The 22,231-nt window shown below is 36.4% G+C and overlaps 1 protein-coding gene across 1 annotated transcript; it reads right to left on the bottom strand.

Annotated features, from left to right (window-relative positions):
* Positions 1-1,703: 1,703 nt before the first annotated feature.
* LOC115976222 (kanadaptin) lies at positions 1,704-20,881 on the bottom strand. The gene is made up of 11 exons (XM_031097381.1): positions 20,244-20,881; positions 20,049-20,128; positions 19,565-19,620; positions 17,409-17,457; positions 15,776-15,922; positions 15,508-15,603; positions 15,100-15,213; positions 6,447-6,574; positions 5,865-6,100; positions 2,291-3,118; positions 1,704-2,200 (listed from the first exon to the last, which is right to left on the bottom strand). The coding sequence occupies exons 1-11, from the start codon at positions 20,686-20,688 to the stop codon at positions 2,151-2,153; spliced, it is 2,229 nt and encodes a 742-aa protein (XP_030953241.1). The 5' UTR covers positions 20,689-20,881; the 3' UTR covers positions 1,704-2,150.
* Between the last annotated feature and the right edge of the window lie 1,350 nt (positions 20,882-22,231).

Raw genomic sequence — 22,231 nt, 5'->3', positions numbered from 1 at the left:
TTAGAAAGACTCCAGTGCCTACTCTGTCTCCAGTAGTGGTGAACTCTCCACCATCTCCTCCTCCAACTTCTTCTGAGGCTCCGATGAGTCCTCCATCTTCGATTAGTACTCCACCTGCTGAAGCTCCTGGACCGGCTCAGAGTGACGTCGTTTTGAACAGATTTGGGTTCGCTGCTGGATCTGTGGCTGTAGCAGTATTGACCCATTAACCCACAAATTCATTAAACCCAAAAAAATAAAACCTAGCAATTTGAACAGATTGCTGGGGTTTTTTTTTTTTTTTGTAGATTTTTTTTTACTTGCAAATCTGGGTTTTTTTTAGAGAACCCAGCAAAAGAAAGAGGGTTAGAGTTTTATTTTGTGATTGTTCTATGAAGAATTAAGTAGTGAATTTAAACAAATTGCTGGGTTTTTAAAGAACCCAACAAAAGAAAGAGGGTTAGAGTTTTATTTTGTGATTGTTCTATGAAGAATTAAGTAGTCAATTTGAACAGATTGCTGGGTTTTTTTTACTTGCAAATCTGGGTTTTTCTTAGAGAACCTAGCAAAAAAAAGAGGGTTAGAGTTTTATTTTGTAATTGTTCTATAAAGAATTAAGTAGTGAATTTGAACAGATTGCTAGGGTTTTTTTTTTTTTTTTTTTTTTTGCAAATTTGGGTTTTTTTTAGAGAACCCAACAAAAGAAAAAGGGTTAAGAGTTTTATTTTGTGATTGTTCTATGAAGAATTAAGTAGTCAATTTGAACAGATTGCTGGGTTTTTTTTTTTTTTTTACTTGCAAATCTGGATTTTTTTTAGAGAACTAGCAAAAGAAAGAGGGTTAGAGTTTTATTTTGTGATTGTTCTATGAAGAATTAAGTAGTCAATTTTTGGATTTAGCAGTGGAAGGCTAGCGAATCTGTGGGTGTATGTTCACATAGATTTGTGGCTTTGTTTGTGACCGTAAGTGTATTGGTTTTCTTTTATGTTTTATGTGAAGAAGAAGAAGAAGGAGAGAAAAGAGGAGAGAGACACAAAATATAATGAAAAAGACACATTTACCCTTATTTTTAACGGTGAAAAGGGAGAGCTGGGTAACGGGGGTCTAACGAAGGTCACCTCAGATGGGTTAAGTGATAACTTTTAAATCACGGGTGGACACTGTTAAAATGGACCAAACCACAAGTGAGTAAAGTGCAATTTTTCCTCATAATAATTCATTTCTCAAATGTTAATGATATCGTATATCACAAATTTAGTGATTCATATAAGTATGAAACTATAGCATGTGCACTCATCGTACAGAACATCAACTAATATATTATATATATGTGAAAGCTTCACCAGATACAGTTTTATAGGATGTTTTCATTTTGTCAGATTTTTTACAATCAAAATTCCATGATAATCCTATAATGGGTTGTGTAGTAAGGTCTAAATAGGTTTCAAGTGCAACTTCAACCTCTGGTCCTTTTAATAGAAACTCACTGAGGATCCAAAATATGACATTGAAACTATCGTTAGAAACCAAATTTCCGTTGGCAAAGAAAATGTTTTTTGTTAACTAGCAAATTTCACTTGCACCAAACATCTAAAAATGTTTTTTTTTTTAAATTATAAATTGCTGAAACAAAAGGATCATTACATTAGATGAGAATATGCTCCAGTCAACAGAAAATATGGATTGCAATCCAAACTATTCGTAAAATGAAATAGAGAATAATCTCAAGAACAAAAACAAAAGGGTTTCTATCAGTAATCTCTGTACATGCTACACTAGTGAATTTCATGCTGCTCTGTCAGTCAATTGTTTGCCAAATATTAACAACTACGTGCAATTCTTTTACTCAATTCCATGTTGCTACTTCTCTTCTGTCAATATTAACACTAGTGAATTTCATGCTACTTCTCTCTACTAATATATGTTTCCACAGACCATCTCCTACAAAAGTCATTTCAATCATATACCCCTGGCCCCAACTTCACCTTGATCAATGTAAAGCCACCGCAAGCATCACTGGCTATTTCCCATGATGATGCCACCATAACACATAATTTTAGTGCATGCATCAATGCTACATTATCAATGATAATTATAGGCCATCAACAAGAGTCTATGATGAGTGTCACAGAACTGCACAACATTGGAAATCACTTCTTCACTTCTGAAATTCAGTAACCTAATCGTTCGTTCAATGAGGTCCGCCCATCACCTGTTTGACCTGCATGGAACATAATGATATTGTAAATATTAAAGGAAATACATATAAATTCCAATTTAATAGTAAACAAGCTAAAATCAAATAGCTTACCTTCAGGGGGCACCCATGCTTCATAATCTGAATTACTATCGAGAAATGTGGGCTTCTCAGGACCAAGCACCCTCTTAGGCTTTTTGTTATCCTTACTCGATTGCTTAACCCCTGATGTGTCTTGACTTTCATGTCTTTCCTCATCATCTGGTTCAAAATACCCTCTTTTATGTTTTAACAACAGTGCCACGGCATCCTCTGCCATGAGTTCAGGTCCTGAAGACGAAGATGTCACCAGCTGAGGTGCGTTGTAATCACCACCTTCAGGGTTTTTAACTGGCTTCTTCTTCCTTATAATCAAACCCGGAGCAGCACTTTCAATCCCAGACCCCGCGTTTGTCTGTGTTCCATCTCCACTAGCCAAAATATTCTTCCTGTCTTTATAGTCAACAAAATCATCAGGCTCATGCAGATCCAAAGGCGCTGCTTGTTGGGTCTCTTCTGTCAACCTGTCCTCTACAGCCCCAAGCCATTGGGGCTTTACAACAGTGTATGCAGAAGTTTTTCCCTCAGTTGTATCACTGACAATCTTGACAGCTTCTAGCTTTTTGCTTGACTCCACTATTGCATCTGTAGTTCCTTCTTTCAGCATGGAGCCATTCACCAGTTTTTCAGGTCCACTGCTTTCTTTTGATGCCATAGGAGGTTGCTTCTTAATAACAGTCACGGGGGTGTCCAATTTGTTAGCCTTTTGTTCCTGTAGTTTCAGATCCCTTTTCTTAGCGGCATCTCCAGCTGGATCTGCAATCTTCAACAAGTAGCATATCCTATCCATTTCAGACTGCAGAGCTGATAATTCCTTCTCAAGTTTCTCAGACTTGTCAAGCACTGAAAAAATAAGGAATTAGCAGTAAAACAGTAAGCTGAGATGATCTCAAGCATTAACTAATTACTACAAGAAGATGCCAATAAGGAAACACCAAACATATCAACGTGAAATAATAGTAGTACCAAACATATCATGTGCAATGTAATAGAATAAAAGTTGTCTTACATGCGCTTACATCATTTAGCTCATTTTTTTTTTATAGGTAAATCCATCATTTAGTTCAATGCAAGTGTTACGCATCGTATCTGCTTCAGCTACATGGCTCAAGCATTAAAATTATTAAGATACCTCGCTCTAGATTTTTTAATTTTTTTGATAAGTAAATAATTTGCTCTAGATGAAACTCTATTACTAAAGTTCTAAGAATTTATGAATACTCTTCTATATAGAACTCTATTACAAAAAGTTCCATTTTTTAAAAAAAGAATTTCATTAAATTATTTTTAAATTGTTTTAATCTTCTACCATAATTTTTGGTTGACAATACCAAATAGCTTAAGATATATACTAGTCAAATACCATTTTTTTTTTAAGTACTAATCAAACTCCATTGTTGCGCCAAGTTCATACCCTCTTCTTAGTTCTTCAATTTTTTATTTTATTTTTCACCTTTTCATGTGGCACATGATAAATACAATAAAATTAGGCTGAAATGCGCTTTACCGCCTCTAAATTCAGGGTCACTTCTAAATTGGTCCCTTACCTTTCAAAACTTACAATTTACAACCTCAACTATTACAACAGTATCAATGTACTTCTTCCTTTATAGTCAATCATATTTTCTGCACTGGTCCGTCTTATCTATTTTTTTGTCCAAAACGGCATAATTTTGGTAAGGTTTAATGGAAAGATTCTAATGGATGTTGAGAGAAAGACTATTGCTGTAATCCTTAAGGGTGTACATTGCAAGTTTTCATAGTTTTGATAGGTAGATAGTGAGGGAGGGGAGGTGGGGTTCAAACTTATGAGGCACCACAAAAGATGCCATTACCACTAGGCTATCATTTGGAACCCTGCAGATTTTCTTAGTTAAGAGACCAATTTAGAAGCAACCTCAAACTTAGATGGAGTAAATAGTATTTTAACCATACTTATCCAAAAATAAAATAGTTTTTATTTTTTATTTTTTTTATAAGTAAGAAAGATGTATATTCAAAAAGCTACTTTATGCAAAAAATAGTATTTTAACCATAAGATTATTAACAAAGTTCGATCTTAAGTGAAATTTTATTGTGAAAATTTCAAGAAATATAAAATACTACTCTGATTAAAACTCTAACACTAATGATTCTAGAAATCTAAAAGTAATTTCATTATTTATTTTTAAAATATTTTTAACATCTATCATAATTTTTTGTTTTGATAAAAATAAAGTTAGATCTTATATGTCATGGTTACACTATGTGACTCTATGTTATACAACATATGATGTTCTTTGCCATGTGGCATATTATATGTACAAAAAAAATTATTAAAATAATTTGCTCCAAGTGAAACTCTATTAGAAAAGTTTCAAGAAATTTAAAATATTACTCCACTTAAATTTTAATAATTTATAATACTTTTGTCATGTGAGTAACTATAGGTAATTTAAAATTGTAAAGTTAATTTATTTTAGATGAAAATTTATTACCAAAGTTCCAAAGAATTTTGTAGGGGCAAAGGCCCAAAATCATACAATGGGCCTTGGGCCCCATACTGGAAGATCAACCACGTCCGAGGAGGAGATGTGGGTGCCAAAAGGGCTTTCAGCCCAATTCTCGTGGGCATGAAGACACTTAAAGGGCAATCCGAGGAGAAATGTCTCCTCGGACGTGACGGGTGTGGCTCAAACATGCACTCTATCTACTAAAAGGACCCACCCCAACGAACATTGGTAACAAGGACGAGTCCCACAGACCCATGGCAAGGAAGGAGACGTAAGATGTCCAATGAGAGGCTGCAGCTGCCACATTAAATATGTTACAGCTACTTTTCTGACCGCATTAATGTGGAGAGGACCTGTGAACAGTGCTGTCTTGACTACCACAACTCATAGAAAGATGGAAAAGGTGTCCGATGGGACAAGCACTCAAGTGGGGTCCAGATAATCAACAAGTGTAGGGCCATGATGGCTTCAAGAGAACTATATAAGGAAGGGAGTCCTCATGAGGAGGAGGACAGAAAAAAGGGAGCAACAGGAAAATAACTGGAGATTTAGAGCAAAAACCAGCAAATATCTATCTCATCTCCTCGGACTGAGAATATATGGACATTAACAGGATTTTCTTGGGCCCAATTGTTGCGTAACCCAACCTTAGCCACTGTCCACTTCGCTAAGGCCCAGTTCTGTAGCCCATTCTCTACAAATTCATTGTTTCTAGGCCCCTTGGACCAAGACCCCATACTTGTTGGGCTTGGGCCCCAAAACGAGACCCTACAAGTTTTAATACTGATAGGCATGAACTTTATTACAAAAATTATACTGAATTTAACACTTCTATTAAATTTATTTTTATTTTTATTAAACTGAGTGGGCATACTTCAAGTAAATAAATATTTTACATCATTAAAATGCCTTCACTGCTGTTCTATTATCACACAGAAATGCCTGTGGACAAAAATGTATGCATGTGCAAGCATGCAAGCACACCACCAAAAACCATCACAACGGAATTTTCTTCCTCACTGTAAGTATTTCAAAATAAACTCAAAAAATCAAGCATATGATGCATAGAGAATTATTTTAAATTCAGAAATCCATACCTAGCTGTGATGAAAGCCCTGACATGTAAGCATCAAGTGCATCTCCAACTTCAGTTTCAGCTGCTGTTTCTGATGCCATTTTATTCTTCTCAATTGAAAGCAACTCTTTCTTGTTTTCCATTTCCTTCATTATGGCATCTCTCTTAGCAAGAAGAGTATCAGCAGTTTCAATAGATTGGTTCTCACCAGCTTTTTGACTAGGCTTCTTTGTCCGGTCATAAAATTCATCATCATCACTGACCAATGACATATAAATACATGCATTATCATTTGTATTTAAAAAATAAAACCATATAGATAATTTTTTTGGCAGTGAAAAAATTCCATTCATTAAAAACATTAATGCATAATCATGTAAAACAGGATTAAAATTATTTCTTATAAGACAGGATTACAATTAACAAAGATAGCTGATCAAAAAGAGGAGCCTGGACAATTTCAGATGAATTTCAATGTTTTGGCAAGAAAAGAAATCAACACATGAATTTTTTTTTTTTCATAAGTGAAGAGAAATCAAAACATGATAACACTTGGTTAGTCTTGAAGATTCTGTTGAAAAATAATTTTCCATATATAAAGTACCTTGAATATTCTTCATCATCCTCTGTTGCTCCTTTCTTCTTACCAAGAGATATCTTTCCACGAGCACCTAGACTTTCTTTGATACTATCATTCAGTGTCTCTTCCAAGTTTTCAAGCTCTTCCAAAATCTACAAAATTGGTAACAAAGTTACTATGTGAGAACCATCTACATTCTAAGAAGACTAAGAACTTTTTTAGGAGTCCTATTTAAAAACAGTTTTGGTCATATAAATACATAAATTGATGGATCCCATTAAATGCTATAACTTATTTGGCAAACTGTTTTCACAAAATCACTAAGCAAAACAGTTCTTAGAGAACACCCCTTTGGGTGTCTTCTCTCATTTTTTTTGTTCTCAAATTTACAGTACACACACACACACACACATATATATATAATATTTTCATTCAATTCTCTCTCTCTCTCTCTCCCACTAACCATCAACTTCCTTCTCTCCCCATCCAAATTAGAATCATATAAAACGGAGGTCCAAACAAAACAATACAAAACATTATGGAATTTACAAAAAAAATAGTGTAACCTAGCATGGCCTCTTCCAACTTGTCTACCACCATTTCATCCCAAAGTAGCAAAATCCCTTAAGATGCTCCCACTGAACTCACACGGGACACATCCACATTGTTAGCCCACACTTCTCACAATCTCAAGAGACAAACTCCATCTTGGTCTCCTGTAAGCAGATAACATGTGCCTTCCCAAACATAACCAGGTTTCTCACCCTATGTCACTTTTCTTCGTTATTTGGTCCACACATATTCTATGATAACTAACTTAAGTTACATTAAGATCGCATTAGCAAACCGTTGCATTTTCTTAGCGTGGCATTTTTTGAGCTGTCACATTTCTTTGTATCATAATTTTTTTTTTTGATAAGTAATGCACTTTATTGAGATCAAAAGAAGCCACCCAAGTATACAGGATGTATACAAATGGGGACAATACAATCAATCATGCAGATTAGTAATTACAATGATCAATCAATCACAAACCGAACATAAAGAATAACATCGCACAACTGACATCCAATCCAACAAAGTTTTAATGAAAAACAGTTTAATATCAGGAAGATTTCGTTCAACATCCTCAAAGCTTCAGGCATTCAACTCCCTCCAAATATACCACATACAATAAGGAACAACTTTCCAAATCACCCTTGCCAAGAGGCTAGTAAATCTACAACTTTTTTTCAGCATGAACCAATACACTATAAACAAACAAAACACCATAGAACACAACTCCAAAGCTACAGTCCCAAACCCAAGTGCTCCTCTTATGCAGGTTATTAATAGTCAAAATCTTCCCCAAATCTACAGCCCAAGAAAGAAAGCTATTCTATCTCTAGATGGGATTTTTTACTTCCAAATGCTCATCCGGAGGAAAGAAACCACTAGAGTGGATTAAAAAAAAATGCTTCTTTGTATCATAATTCAATGTGAAATTCATATTTTCAAATCCCTTACTCCTCTGCTAGCTTTCTTTATGCTCTATTTTTCCCCCCTTTTGCATTAACTTGAAAAAAAAAAAAAAAAAAAAAAGACTACTTCTTGCAAAAGACAAAGTAAACGAAAAAGAAACAAAGGAAAACAAAAAAATTATTTACTAAAAAGAAGAGAATCTATAAATATTGGGAGGGATTTACTAGATGTGAGACAAGGGAAGAAAACTAAAGAAGGCCCTCTTAGGGCGTTATAAAAAGAGCAAATATCAAACTCGCCATCCTTTTTCAACCTCCACTGCACTCAATCCGCACTCTCAATGGAAGAACTATGAGACTATGCAATGAAGAAAAGCTGTCACCAACTCCAACTCCCAATTGTTAAAATCATGAAGGAACTGCACATCCCAACCTCTCCTCTCACCCACCACCTGCCTAACCAACAAAGATTCCACTGAAGCCGCCCGATCTATAGCACTCTCATACAAAACTGGAAAAGCATATTTGAGAGGTTGGTCACCACACCAACAATCATTCATACCCATCAAACAAAAGTTACAAAACCCTAAAAAAGTGTTGAACTTGCTAATGCGTTTGATCACCCAATCCATAGCTTCCATTGCAATGTTTTTGTCCAATTCCCTATGTTCCTCCACTCCAAATTTTCCATGGGTGCAATCAGAATCAGATCAATTTTAACTGGTTCTTCATACACAAAGCGCCATTCTCAATCCATTTGCAACTGCTCTTCTTCCCCACTCCTCAATACCCAAGCCATCCACTGATCTACTTCCCCACTTCCTTATGTTCATCATCAAATTGTAAGATCACCTTGCATGTGTCAACCATCACTTGCATCATTCCAAGGTTATTATCTTGAATTTGAACCACAACAGGGGCCACACACCACATGATATGCATTTTTATTGCTCTTTCCCCTGCACGTTTTCCAATTCCTAGTAATCAGAGAGTTGTGTCATCGACAATGAGCTCAATTGCATTCCCCCTTACTGGCTTCACAAGTGAGCTCTTTGCCTCCTTTATATATGCCGTGTCTCCTAAACCAATAAATTCTATTCAATTACCAAGATCAGGTTGTGGGTCAACCGGGCTAAGCAACCCATTCATTGCCCTTTCCGCTGATTCAACACCCCCCCAAAAAAGAAAAAAAAAAATTGTGCATGCTATTAACAGCTGATTTTTTTTTTTCCCAACACGGAATCCACTTTGCTGTCAGTTTTTTTCCTCCCATTCCTGGCCCAAGAAACCCGCCTTTTGCCTCCCTCTGCATATGATCTTTAATGCTAGCCTTTGTGTGTGTGTGTGTGTGTGTGTGGGGGGGGGGGGGGGGGGGGGTGGGTCTCCTAATCAGCACCATGACCTTCACACTACCATTATTGCATTGTGTTGACCGCTTTTTCTGATTTTCTCCTTTTGACATGGCGGCATATGAAACACTTTCTATGATGCACGGATGCGGCAAAATGGGCGCCGCACCCGCATTTGACGTGGCGACACATGAGCAACGCTGCTGCCCGCATGTCGGTGCCGCGTCTGAGTTTTTTTTTTTTTTTTTTTTTTTTACAGATTCGCACCGAACCGGGCCTATTCGGCCAGAATCAGGTCGTTTCTGCCATATCGGATCATATCGGCCAGCGGCCAAAATTGACCGAAATGGCAAAATCGTTTGGTTGTGAATAAAAGATAAAAGCGCTTGCACATCGTTTGGTTGTGAATAAGAAGAAGATATTACTAAGGTGAAGATAAGTGAGAAGGAGATGAAGAAAAGTTTAAAGGGTTGAAAATGAAGCATTGCCGCTGTTGGACTCTGCAAAAATCAGAATCACGTGAAGGCAAAGAGAAACAACAGAGTGTGACCGTATTGAGAGAGTACTGTAATTTTTTTATAACTTCTCAACTGTACCATTTATGTATTATTAACTGTTGTACTGTTGAGATAATTTAATACTAACAAGTTAGCTTTGTTGATTCGTTCATGGGCTTTGGCTGTACATTTTGCTTTTAATGTGCCATAGTAAAAATATTTTAATAGTAAAAATACTACTAACAGGCCATAATAATTTTTATGAATATTTTAATAGTAAAAACATATAGAAAATATAAATATAAATATTTTTAATAATTTTTTAATCGCCACACCCCGCCGCACCCGCACCTTACTTTTTCAAAAATTGCCAAGTCTTGCCCCCCCACCCGAATCCGGAAACGCACCCGTGCTTCATAGAACACTTTTCCTTCAATGACTTTGATCAACCATCGAGTGTTTTATCATAGATCCTTCCTCCGCTAATCACCAATTGGTGTGTATTGGTTTGGGGCTAAGATATTTTCTTGATGTTCTGTTCACTGATTTAAACCTGGATACCATTGCTTGGTTTATGCCCCAGTGGCAAGTTCGGGTTTGCATATTGATTTGGTACGAGCAGTTTTCATTCCTCCAAACCGAAGCCCTTCCAACTACACATTTGTTGTCCTTGTGATGTAATTAGCAACCCCCTACATTCTCCTTTGCTGAACTCTGTAATTGCGGGAAGAGTCCACGAGTTTTTGTGCCATTGCAGCACAAAGGCTTTCCCATCCACCTCATTGATATAATGAACTCCATTAGGTTATCTGTCATTAAAAATTCCTCCAAGCTTTTCAAGAACCAACGTGCTCCCTCTCTCCAATGAAGATTCGGCAAAGAAAGTTTATTTCTCAGCAACAATATCACTGGACTATTGACTATTCTTTATATATATACTAAAACTAATCACTTATAAAATAAAATAAAAAATGCTAAGACTAATCAAAATACAGAAGCACATGCATGATATATTGATTATCATCACCTGCATTCTAAGGCTTATGCCCTGTTTCACTTCAGATATGCTCTTTGTGTGGATTTTTTTATCATGGATTTAATGCTTCTCTACTTGAAGCTTATGTACAAAAAGGCCACCTAAACACCATTTAAAAAGTCTAAAATTGGCAAATGTCTCAGGCTAGCTAGAGTATGCCTAACTTGGGGTCAGTATCCAGGTTTAACTGCAGAATCCCCTTTCTTCATCAATGATTACACTTAGATTTCAGTCTTCTCCACCCGGTGAGTCTCCACAATGTTTTTTATTGGTAAGTTACTCCCCCATTGGATTCTAAACCCACAAAGTCACCCTCCACAAATTTCAACTTTCAGGATAGATTTTTTTTTTTTTTTTTTTTTAATATTAGTAAAAATAGTAGAGATAAAAATAATTTAAGTAAACTTGCGGGAGAGAATATTCCAACAAATTTACATGTCAACTCCAAAAAATATTTATCTTATTCAATTTTTTTTATACGTAGATTATACATGCACCATGTGGATCTTGAACCCACGACCTCAGCCTCTACGCACTTGCAAGGGAAGGAGATGTTAGATAAGCTAGAACTCATTGGTATCTCATTCAATTTTATATGATTCGGTTGGGGATATGTGTGTGTGTTTGTGCGCGCGCATGTGTGTTTCCTACTTTCCTTCTCATGATTCTAGATAATATTTATTTGTCTTGTCACAAAATAATTTTATAATAGTTTTTCCCTGACATGATCCTAAATACCTAACATCGTTGGTAGTTGTAAGAATTCCAAGTGTTTTATATTTCAGTATTTGGCATTCCTTCTTCCTTTCTTATTCTTACCTAAGATAAAGAAAAATATTATTCACAGATAAGTTGTTTTAGCTGGCAAAGTACCATAACTCCTGAAGAACTATTATCATTTTATGGTGCTCAAGAATTGTGCAAAACTTATGGTGCTAAATTGCTAATAGCCAATTTTGAGACATTTTTTGTTGTTTACTGATCATTATATGGATTTATATTTAATTAATTGCTTATAGTAAAGCTTACCACAATATCACTTCTTTTTTATGTAGCTTTATTTTTTTTGATATTACTCACTATGTGCTAACTTTTTGAGCTTTATGATTTTCATATAACCATATGATTTTCTAGCTGTAAAAGTTTCTTAATACTTATGCCTGACCTTATAAGAATTCAGATGCATTTCCTTTTCTTTTTCTTATTTTTCAGTAAGTTTCAGCCCCAAGGGGAAAGAGAAGAGAAGATTTGAACTAGTGACTTCCACTTCATGTGGCATGATTCCCAGCTTGCGTCATGTCGGACGCAAAAAGACTCAACTTTTAGAGGCTTTGAAGTTATTAGATGCCAAGGAAGGGGAGTTTGGCCTCTCTGATGCAGAGACATGTGAGAGAGTTGCGGTGAGATCTGAAGTTGAGAAACTTCTCTCCTTGGAGGAAATCTCATGGAGACAGAAATCAAGGATGCTATGGATTAAGGAATGAGATAATAATACTAAATTCTTCCATAAGGTGGCTAATTCCCGTAGAAGGTTTAATCATCTGAGTTTTTTGAAGGTGGATGGGGTGATTTATGAGGAGGAATCCGAGGTGGCTGCCCAAGTAGTAAATTTTTATAAAAATTTGTATCAGGAGACAGAGGAGTGGAGGCCTTTTGTGGAAGGTTTGGAGTTTGATCAGATAGATGGGTCGGAGAGGGGTTGGCTTGAAAGGAGATTCGAGAAGGAGGAGATTCTTCTAGCTGTTAATGAGCTGGCTGGAGATAAAGCTCCAGGTCCAGATGGTTTTTCTATGGCTTTTTTCCATCATTGTTGGAGAGTGGTGGAAAGTGATGTTCTAGCAGTTTTTGAGGAGTTCTATCATCATAGTAAGTTTGAGAAATCTTTGAACGCTACCTTTTTAGCCCTTATTCCTAAGAAGAATGATGCTTCTAATATTCGAGATTTCAGGCCTATTAGCTTGGTGGGGAGCTTGTACAAGATCTTGTCTAAGGTGTTGGCAAATCGATTGAAACGGGTTTTAGATCAATTGATTTCTGAGTCTCAGAATAGTTTTGTGGGAGGTAGACAGATTCTTGACTCAGTTCTTATTGCCAATGAGTGTGTTGACAGTCGAGTAAAGAGTAAGATCCCGGGGGTGATTTGTAAGCTAGACATTGAGAAAGCTTACGATCATGTGAATTGGGAGGCCCTTCTAGATCTTTTGAAGAGAATGGGCTTTGGGGAGAAGTGGTGTAGATGGATTCGCACTTGTATTTCTACTGTCCAGTTTTCTATTTTGATTAATGGGGCTCCAGCTGATTTTTTTGGGAGTTCGAGGGGATTGAGACAAGGAGACCCGCTTTCTCCAATGTTGTTTTTGGTCATGATGGAGGTCTTAAGTAGGATGTTGAAAAAAGTTGAAGGTGCAGGCTTGATCAGGGGTTTTAAGGCTGATGGGAGACGGGGTGAAGGGGAATGTGTCTCGCATCTTCTATTTGCGGATGATACTATCCTGTTCTGTGATGCGGAAATAGAGCAGATCCTTCATGTGCGGATGCTTCTCCTTTGTTTTCAGGCTGTGACAGGTTTGAAGGTTAATGCCTTGAAGAGTGAGATGGTCCCAATAGGGGAGGTTAATAATGTTCATACCTTGGCAGAGATTCTTGGTTGTCGGATCGGATCTTTGCCTATGACCTATCTTGGTATGCCGTTGGGGGCTTCCCATAAGTCCCCTTCTATTTGGAATCCTATCTTGGAGAAAATTAATAGGAAGTTGGCCGGGTGGAAGAAGTTGTATTTGTCAAAAGGAGGTAGACTGACGCTTCTTAAGAGTACGCTCTCTAGTCTTCCTACTTATTATTTATCTCTTTTTACTATCCCCTCGCATGTGGCTAATAAGATTGAGAAGATCCAGAGGGACTTCTTGTGGGGGGATTCGAAGGTTCATTTGGTGGGGTGGGATAAGGTGTGTGCTCCTAAGGCTAATGGAGGTTTGGGGATAAGGAAGTTAACTACTTTTAATAGAGCCTTATTAGGAAAATGGTTATGGCGGTTTGGGGTTGAGGAGACTCGTCTTTGGAGGAGGGTCGTAGCTTTGAAGTTTGGGGAAGAGTGGGGGGGATGGTCTTCCAAGCTAGGTAGGGGTGTTCATGGATGTGGTCTATGGAGAAGTATCCGAAAAGGTTGGGAGGTTTTTAGCAAATATATCCGGTTTGAGGTAGGGGCGGGGAATAGAGTGAAGTTTTGGACAGATCAGTGGTGTGGGGACTTACCACTCCACCTATCCTTCCCGGTAGTGTATGGGATTGCCACTAATAGAGAGGCTTTTGTGGCTTCGTCTCTCGAACGGTTGGGGACCGAGGCTCGAAGAAGCTGGAAGGTTCTTTTAATTAGGGATCCTAATGATTGGGAGATGGGAGATGTGGATGATTTCCTTCACACCTTGGCTTCTAGTTTACCTCAATCTGAGCAAGGTGACCGTATGATATGGAAATTGTCGAAGAAAGGAGATTTTAACATCCGCTCGTTCTACGATAGGCTTCGAAGCCCCTTGCCTATTATCTTTCCTTGGAAAGGTATTTGGAAGGTTAAGGCTCCTACGCATGTCTCGTTCTTTGTTTGGACTGCTTCTTGGGAGAAGATTCTTACAGGGGACATTCTGCGATGTAGAGGCTTTGATTTTGTTGACTGGTGCGTTATGTGTCGTTGTAATGGGGAGACGGTGAATCATTTACTTCTCCATTGTGAAAAAGCTTATCAGTTGTGGAGCTTGGTGTTTAGATCCTTTGGGATTTCTTGGGTCATGCCTAGATCGGTTGCAGATATGCTTTTCGGTTGGTGGAATTGGTTTGGAAAGCACTCTTCTAGCATTTGGAATTTAGTTCCGTTGTGCCTTATGTGGTGTATTTGGAGGGAGCGAAATTGGCGGACTTTTGAGGACAGGGACAAATCCGATGACCAATTGCTTGCTTATTTTTGTGGTTCTCTCTTTGATTGGTCTAGGGCTTGGGGACTCACCTCTAGTGACTCTCTCCCTTTGTTCCTTAGTTCTCTCCTTTGTAATTAGCGCTTTGTTGTTTTCCGTTTGTTTTCTTGTCTTTTTCTTCTTCTTTTTGTTTCTTTCTCTGTACTCTTTGCCCTACCTTATGTTTTCATGGGGTAGTTTCTTGAATATACATCTTTCTTATTTATCAAAAAAAAAAAAATGATTCCCAGCTTATTGTTCTACTTGGAGTTAATTAAGATGCATTGTCTTATACCTTTGCCTTTGAAAACTATGTTCACAACAACCATGTAGGCATGCAGCCTATCACTGAAAAAGACTAAACCACACTCCTATAACTGTAGAGATTTACCTGTGCCATTCTTTGCTCATTCCTAGCAATCTGAGTCTGTTGCCCTTGAGTCAAACCACCCTGAGAAATGTCTTTAGCACGAATAGCATCTATTTCCTTTTTCATGTGAGCAATCTGTAACCAGGGAAGTGGATGTATATAGGGCATAAGCAATAGACTTTAAACAGTTAAATAAGAAAAATCACTAATGTAAGTATGAAAACTTGACAAAAGATACAACCCCAAATTGCCAGTAAATCGTTATAATAGGGTAAATCTAGATAAAAAGCTATTTGAGCATTCTAACTGACAGGGAGATCAAGAGTTTGAACAACCTTCAAATAATTTCCTCTATGTACAAAACAAAGTCACTACCAATATTGAAGATACATTCCCTTGTTGGAAAGTTATAATAACCAAGACACTTGCCTTTTCAGTTCTTTTCAATATTTTATCACGAGTTTTTTCCTGTTTCTCCGTAAGCTGTCCTTTGTACGTTTGCCAAGTAACTTCTTCAGCATCATCCTGAAAATGTACCAAAATGTGTCAGTGAGTGTGGAAGACATATAACTAATTTCTCATAAAAGAATATGGATTCTCCATTCAGAAAGAAATTGTATTATATAAGGAAGTATTCAAGAAAAGAATATATCCAAGTCACATTCTGCCAAAGAAGTGATTACAAATCCCCACAAACCTCATCTTCTTCAATTGCATCCTCTCCCATACCCCATGAAACACCATCAGCAAGAGATGCTTCCCGTCTTGCTCGTTGAAGTGAAGCTTCACGATCTAGCATACCTTCCCGGATCTTTGCATCTCTAATAATCTTCACGTCAGCCTCCTGGGGGAAGAAAATTCAGACAAAAGAGAGATGCAAATGCAACAACAGTAAGATAAAATCAAATAGAAGTGTCAACAAAATGGGTAGACCATAGAATGCCATCAAGAAGCTAAACCAAAGATGGTAAAGGCTAAGCTAAAAGCACATAAAAATATTCCTTACATTGGAACATTATCACACAATCATTTAATCAAGTAATTAATGCTAAGGTCCCATTACAAGTCGATGACTGCTTTGGGCTGCAGGGCAACATCCCTTCAACCTCTTTTCTAGAGTTTCTAGATCTTCTGAATTTCAGATTGTAATTATTTATGAGTAGGTCAATACATATGATGTACTTGATCTAGTTCCTCTTCTAAATAAATTTATTTAACTTAATTAAAGAAAAAAAAAAGGCAGAATTAAGATTTGTGATGGATCTTAATGACTCATCCTGAAAATATTTGCAATTACCTTCAAACCCATAAATTCCTTTTTGTTGGATGCTGAATTCATCCTTTTTTTTTCTTTTTTTTCATATTGTTAAAGCATACTTGTAATTTTTCCTCTCTGCTCCTATGCTTGACAGAAACCTCTTTCCTTAAAATTCATCACTCTTTCCAATAAGGAAAAAAAGGAATGCTTAACATAGTAGCCAGAATAATTCTCATTTAGATTATAGAAAGTTAACAAGAGAAATAGTAAAGATTGACAAAGATACTCATTGAGTAGAAGAGGAAAATTCCCCCATCAAACATGTGAAATGCACCACCTACATATATAATAGCATGGTGGATTTGATAATTAGTGATGCAAGAAAAACCAAAACAATTCGACAGGAAAAATAAAGATAGATGAACCTAGGAGCCAGCAACTAGGCTTGCTTGGAGTCAGCACCTAGGGCTGGCTGAAGTCAACACCATACCATTGGGACAATTTCAATAGAAATTTAATTCATCAAAATAATCCCCTTCAATAGGAGTACGATACTCTCTTATATAACTAGACCTTGATCCTAACTGACATAGGAAACCTTAATTCTAATAGACTTGGAAGATCCCAATTATTGAATTACAAAAGCACAATTAACTCTAAATAAAAATAAAAATAAACCAAATCAAATACTAAGACCTAAGATAAAATATAATTGACCAATAGAAATACAATTGGCTCCAATAAGACTTAAATAAAATAAATATGTCCTTGTGCATCCCAAATCAAATAGTTTGTTATTCTTGTTCTTCCAGATGAAAATTCCAAAACTCATCTTTCTCTAAAGATTATTTGCTCTAATATGCAATTGTATATGATTTTCTGACCACATAAGATTTCATATAATCCTTCTCTTAGATGTTTATGTAGAATTGATTAATGTAAAATAAATAGAAAATCTACTATCACTAACATAGGCAGTAAAAAATGAATATATGTGATTCATTATGTCGAACCATATGAATTCCAAAATAATGACATTGAAAATTTTAAAACAGTGCTATTGAAGTCTTACCGGTGGCATCAATTCAGATGGTCCTTGGAAAATGTATAAGCGAGATGAACTGTGAAATAACAAACAAAAGCAATAATAAGAAACGTATTCAAAGAGTAGATGTAGAAGCTAAAAAGGATAAATGTTAGGTACACAGCATATGGAGCTAATTAAAAAGGAAGTTGGGTTGCTGATTGAATAGTAGAGTTTGTTTGAATTTGAGTTTCTTAGTTCTTATCCCTTCCTGATAGTTAGCAACAGTTTCAGTAAGTTCCACTTTGTGTGCAGATGAACATTAAGTTAACATTACTGATTACTCTCATTTGTATAAAGCTGGAAGTGAATGAATAAACTGGCATCTTTGAGTTTTCAAGTTGCACTATGTGCTAGAGGTCATGGCCTCCCTTGAAGAAGCTCAGAAAACTTCTGTTTTTCCCGCAGAACTAATTCAATTCACCAAGGTAGGGAAGGGAAATCCTTTGTAGGTTCCAACAAACATCAATAATTAACAACTTTATCCTTCTCATTCATAAAAACATAATACATCCACCCCCCCCCCCTTTTTTAACAAAAAGAAGTATTAACCCTCCACCTCACACCATTGCATCTAAGACCTTGTACCATTGAGCTATAATAATTAATAAGTATCCAAAAGGAGGAGAGCAGCAAAGATGAAGAAAAATGGTACAACAGACTGCCAGCATCATAATCAACAAAGTAACTACAGTATAAGGGAAAAATGTGAAAAGACCTCCTAGGTTTGGGGCAGTTGCAAACTAACCCCTTGTACTATCAATTTTGTATTGTTGACTCCTGAGGTTTCAGAATTTTCCAAATTGACCTCTCAATCTCAATTCTGTTGACCATAGTTGACAGAAAATGTTCAAGTACTGTGCATGTATTATTGTTAAAATAATTTTTTATAGTAAAGTGATCACATGCACACCAAGTGACCATTTTCTACAAGTTATAGTTAACAGAATTAAGATGGAAGGGACAATTTGGAAAAATTTTAAACCTCAAGGGTAAGTGATACAAAATTGATAAGCACAAGGAGTCAGTTCGCAATTGCAACTGACGCAAACCCCATGGCCCAAGGGGTATTTTTTTCATTTTGGCCATAAAATAACTAGTGCTATAAAATCCAAGTTCCAATTTGGAACTTCTTCTGACAATACAGATTACCCTCATAAAATATTCTGAGCCATTGAGCTGCATCACAACTTCCCTACAGCAACTTTAAGAATTGAGCATATGAATTTGTGATTGAACATGACATAGTAACATACGGTTAAGGAGGGTCTACATCAGAACTTTTTAGCTTCCTTTCATTCTTTTTTAGTAAGATGTTAGAATCACTAGATATGCCAAACACGTGAAAAATATACTACTTATAGCCCTTTTCTACTCTATGAATTCATTCCATATTTCCTCAATCTTGTCACTACATTTATTTAATGGGAGAAAGACTTCCACAATCCCAACATAACGTATTTAACAGAATTTATCCTCTAACAAATTTAACCACAAACCTCTGTAAATAAAGAAAAGTATCTCTTTTCTTTCACTTGAGTGGGGAATAGACAACAGCTCATGATGATAATAGGAATAAATATAAAAACATTTTCTACAACTATTGATAGCATACATATCTATACTTCTTTTATGAAGAACCAATAATCAAAAGTTCATATATAATCTTCGTGGAAAATGGGTAACTGAACAATCATAACTTTGGCGTATTAGCCCAGTCAAACAGAATAAAAGATAATATTATGTTGGTAAAATCAAATCCTTATGATTTATTAATCTCACAAATGAGTTAGACCACATGAACTCATCAAAAAGATAGTTGAAGATTTAGCTCGGGTATAAGGCTAACCTTTTGGGCCTAATAGCATTCATAGACAATGCATGATACATTAACTAAAAAAAAAAAAAAACAACAACAACAACAACAAAGCTTTAGTCCCAAATATTTTGGGGTTGGTTATGGATCCTCAACAAATTAGTCAGGGTCAGCCACATGTACCATACAATGCATGTTATATAATCTAAAAGAATCTATTACTTAGTGGTATAGCCATAAACCAACTGGAACTGGATCACAATGTATTGACATAGAAAAAGAATAAACAGATATTAAGCAAGTCAAAACTCAAGGAAAAGATACTCACAGGCCAAACCGAATAACATCACCAACACGTAAGTCCATATAAACCCCTTTCTTAACCTGATTAAATGGCGAAAAGGAAGATTGATTAGGTAAAGATATGACCAATCAGCAATTATAGCATAATGAAATCAGAAACAATTTATATATAAAGCCATCGGCAAAAAGAGATAATACAAGTACGTGAGTGTTTTTGTATCAACAAATTCACATATTCTTGAGGGCAAAACTTAGATACAATTCCTTAAATTCAAACACATGGTTGCATGGATCAATGAAACACTAACAATGCTATGTTTTCGAAAGAAAATTAAATTCAATGCTACCATATGTGTGAATTTAATCACGGAACCTAATGTACTACACTTAAGGAACTGTATCTAAGTTATACCCGATTCTCAAAGCATATATTATGTGTTCCATTACTAATTCGGGAATATTTCATACATAATTGAGCGACCAGAAAATTAAATTTTTTGATAAGTTACCTGAGACTTGTTAATGGAAGTACCATGAGTACTACCTAGATCATAAAGATAGGCATCACCATTTCTTTTGAACTGGATAACTGACCAAAAAGAAAAACCCAATTCCATTACCATTAGATAATTATTATGCCAAACTATCAAGAATGGTTAAATTTGAATTTGAACAATGAGCAGAGATTTGGAAATGTAGTATACCTGCATGAAACCTGGACACACTGGGGTGGTCAAGCACAAAATCGCAGAGATCGACGCGTCCAAACATGTAAGCCCCTTTCTCATTGACTTGAAATTGATCGATGATAGAACCGTCTTTGAGAACCTCAAGGTAGAATCGGTGGCACGGAGCTGCGCTCCACGGAGGAATCGTGTACGGAACCGCCGCAGCAGCAACTTTCTCAGATTGAGACTGAGATTGTGATGCCTCTGCCTCCGCCTCCGACGACGACGACGACGACGACGGTGTTTCGGTTGTGGTGGTGGTGGGGCTCTCGGTGGCCTCGGGTAAGGTATCGGAGTTGTTTGGTTCGGGGTTTTCGGGAGGTGGGGCCATGGGGGGCTTCATTTCTGTTGGATTGGAAGAGGTTTGGTCTGTGTCTAGGGTTAGGGTTTTGGGAGGTGGAGGACCCATGCCCATCGACATTGTTGGAGTAGCACTAGAACTTCGTACCACAGTGTGAGAGAGAGAGAGAGAGAGAGAGAGGCAAACGACGACGATTTTTTCTTTCAAAATCCTAATTGGGATTTGGGGAGTGACGAATGACGGCGTTGAACTCTGATGAAAAACGACTGGTAGTCTTCTTACTCTTGTAGGCTTAAACTACAAGCTACTCACTCGTGGTTTGTCAGATGTAAACGGCCATATTCTGCAAACATGGCTAGTTTTTTTTTTTTTTGGAATTACAGGACACTAATTGGTAGAAGAAAAATGAAACTTCTTACTTACTTATTACCGCATCTAATAACATTATTTTTTTTATTTATCAATAATCATTTCCCGTATTTGTAATTTGTAAAAAAATTATATCAAAATTTATATTTTTAGCATGTTTTAAGTAAAAATGTAGAATATTTTTTTTAAAAGCAAATGGTAGAAATGTAGAATTGTGTTGTGTTATTATACCTTATTTTATCTGTTCCAAGGGAGGTGGACAAGTCAAGGGAGAAAAGAAAAAAAGTCATGTTCATACATTAAATCCCTTGTTAAATAAAATTAAGCAAAAATTACACTTTTTCATGGTAAACTTACCTCATTTTACACTTTGTTCCTACACCATCAAAACATATAATCGACCATCTAAATTGAAAACTTTGTAACACTTAACCCTTTGTAATCTGTTTTATTATTAAATATCGAAATTTAGTATTGAAGGACTAATTTATCCCTCTACTACATGTTTGGGAGAAGGATAAATTGGTTTTTTATTAAATTTTGTTATACTTAACCCAAAAACAAACTAGGGACATTGAAAGAGCGAGAAATATTTATGTAAGGACTTAATTTATAACGATCCCAAACTGGTATTGGGTTCGAACGTTAAAGACTCAAATAATAAAATTTGTAGAGCGTGGGTGTTCAAGAACTAGGTTAACTCTAAAAGAAAAAAAAACGATTAAGTCTCACGTTTATAGATAGATTAGCACAAATATAACGATCTATTTTTTCCTTCAAACAAGTTCAGTTATTTGGTTCATAAGGTTTTCTTATGAGTATTTTTTGTTTGTTGATGTTCCGATCGCCTTTCCTCAATGCTTTCTTTCATGTTATATACTGCCCTCTTAATATCATCTTCACCACACACGTGTAGGTTGGGTTCGGGAGATTTCTTTTTATCCCATCTAACACCTTCTGGAACCTCCAACCAACAGTTGTAAGGCTGCTTCATCACTGTTCAGGCATCACCTCCACATCAATGCGATCAGAGAGTTGGTTGAGAGGCAATTAATGCGAAGGCAGTTGTTATCATAGATATTTGTTTCCCTTTTCTTTCTTACCCTTGGTCTCATATCCCACTTTTAGTGGTAACGTAGCTCCGAAGTGTGTTTATAACAAGGTGGAGTTTAGGTCGTCCTCAGACTCATATTGCCGAGAAGGATTTTGTCCTCGGACGAATACTAAACTCAATTTACGTGATATCTACTCTTCCTTTCGTTTGGTTACCCTTACAACCTAATTTGGGCATCCT

This window comes from Quercus lobata, chromosome 2, assembly GCF_001633185.2.
Source record: "Quercus lobata isolate SW786 chromosome 2, ValleyOak3.0 Primary Assembly, whole genome shotgun sequence".
Lineage (NCBI taxonomy): Eukaryota > Viridiplantae > Streptophyta > Magnoliopsida > Fagales > Fagaceae > Quercus > Quercus lobata.
The sequence above is the reverse complement of the archived record's forward strand: the minus strand, read 5'-3'. Positions and strand labels throughout refer to the sequence as shown.

Coding starts and splice junctions, on each gene's coding strand:
- LOC115976222 (XM_031097381.1), bottom strand. CDS start 20,688: ATGTCGATGGGCATGGGTCCTCCACCTCCCAAAACCCTAACCCTAGAC. Junction 15,923..17,408: donor CATCTGAATTGATGCCACCG/GTAAGACTTCAA, acceptor TTCTTCCCCCAG/GAGGCTGACGTGAAGATTAT. Junction 15,214..15,507: donor TATTGAAAAGAACTGAAAAG/GCAAGTGTCTTG, acceptor CCCTGGTTACAG/ATTGCTCACATGAAAAAGGA.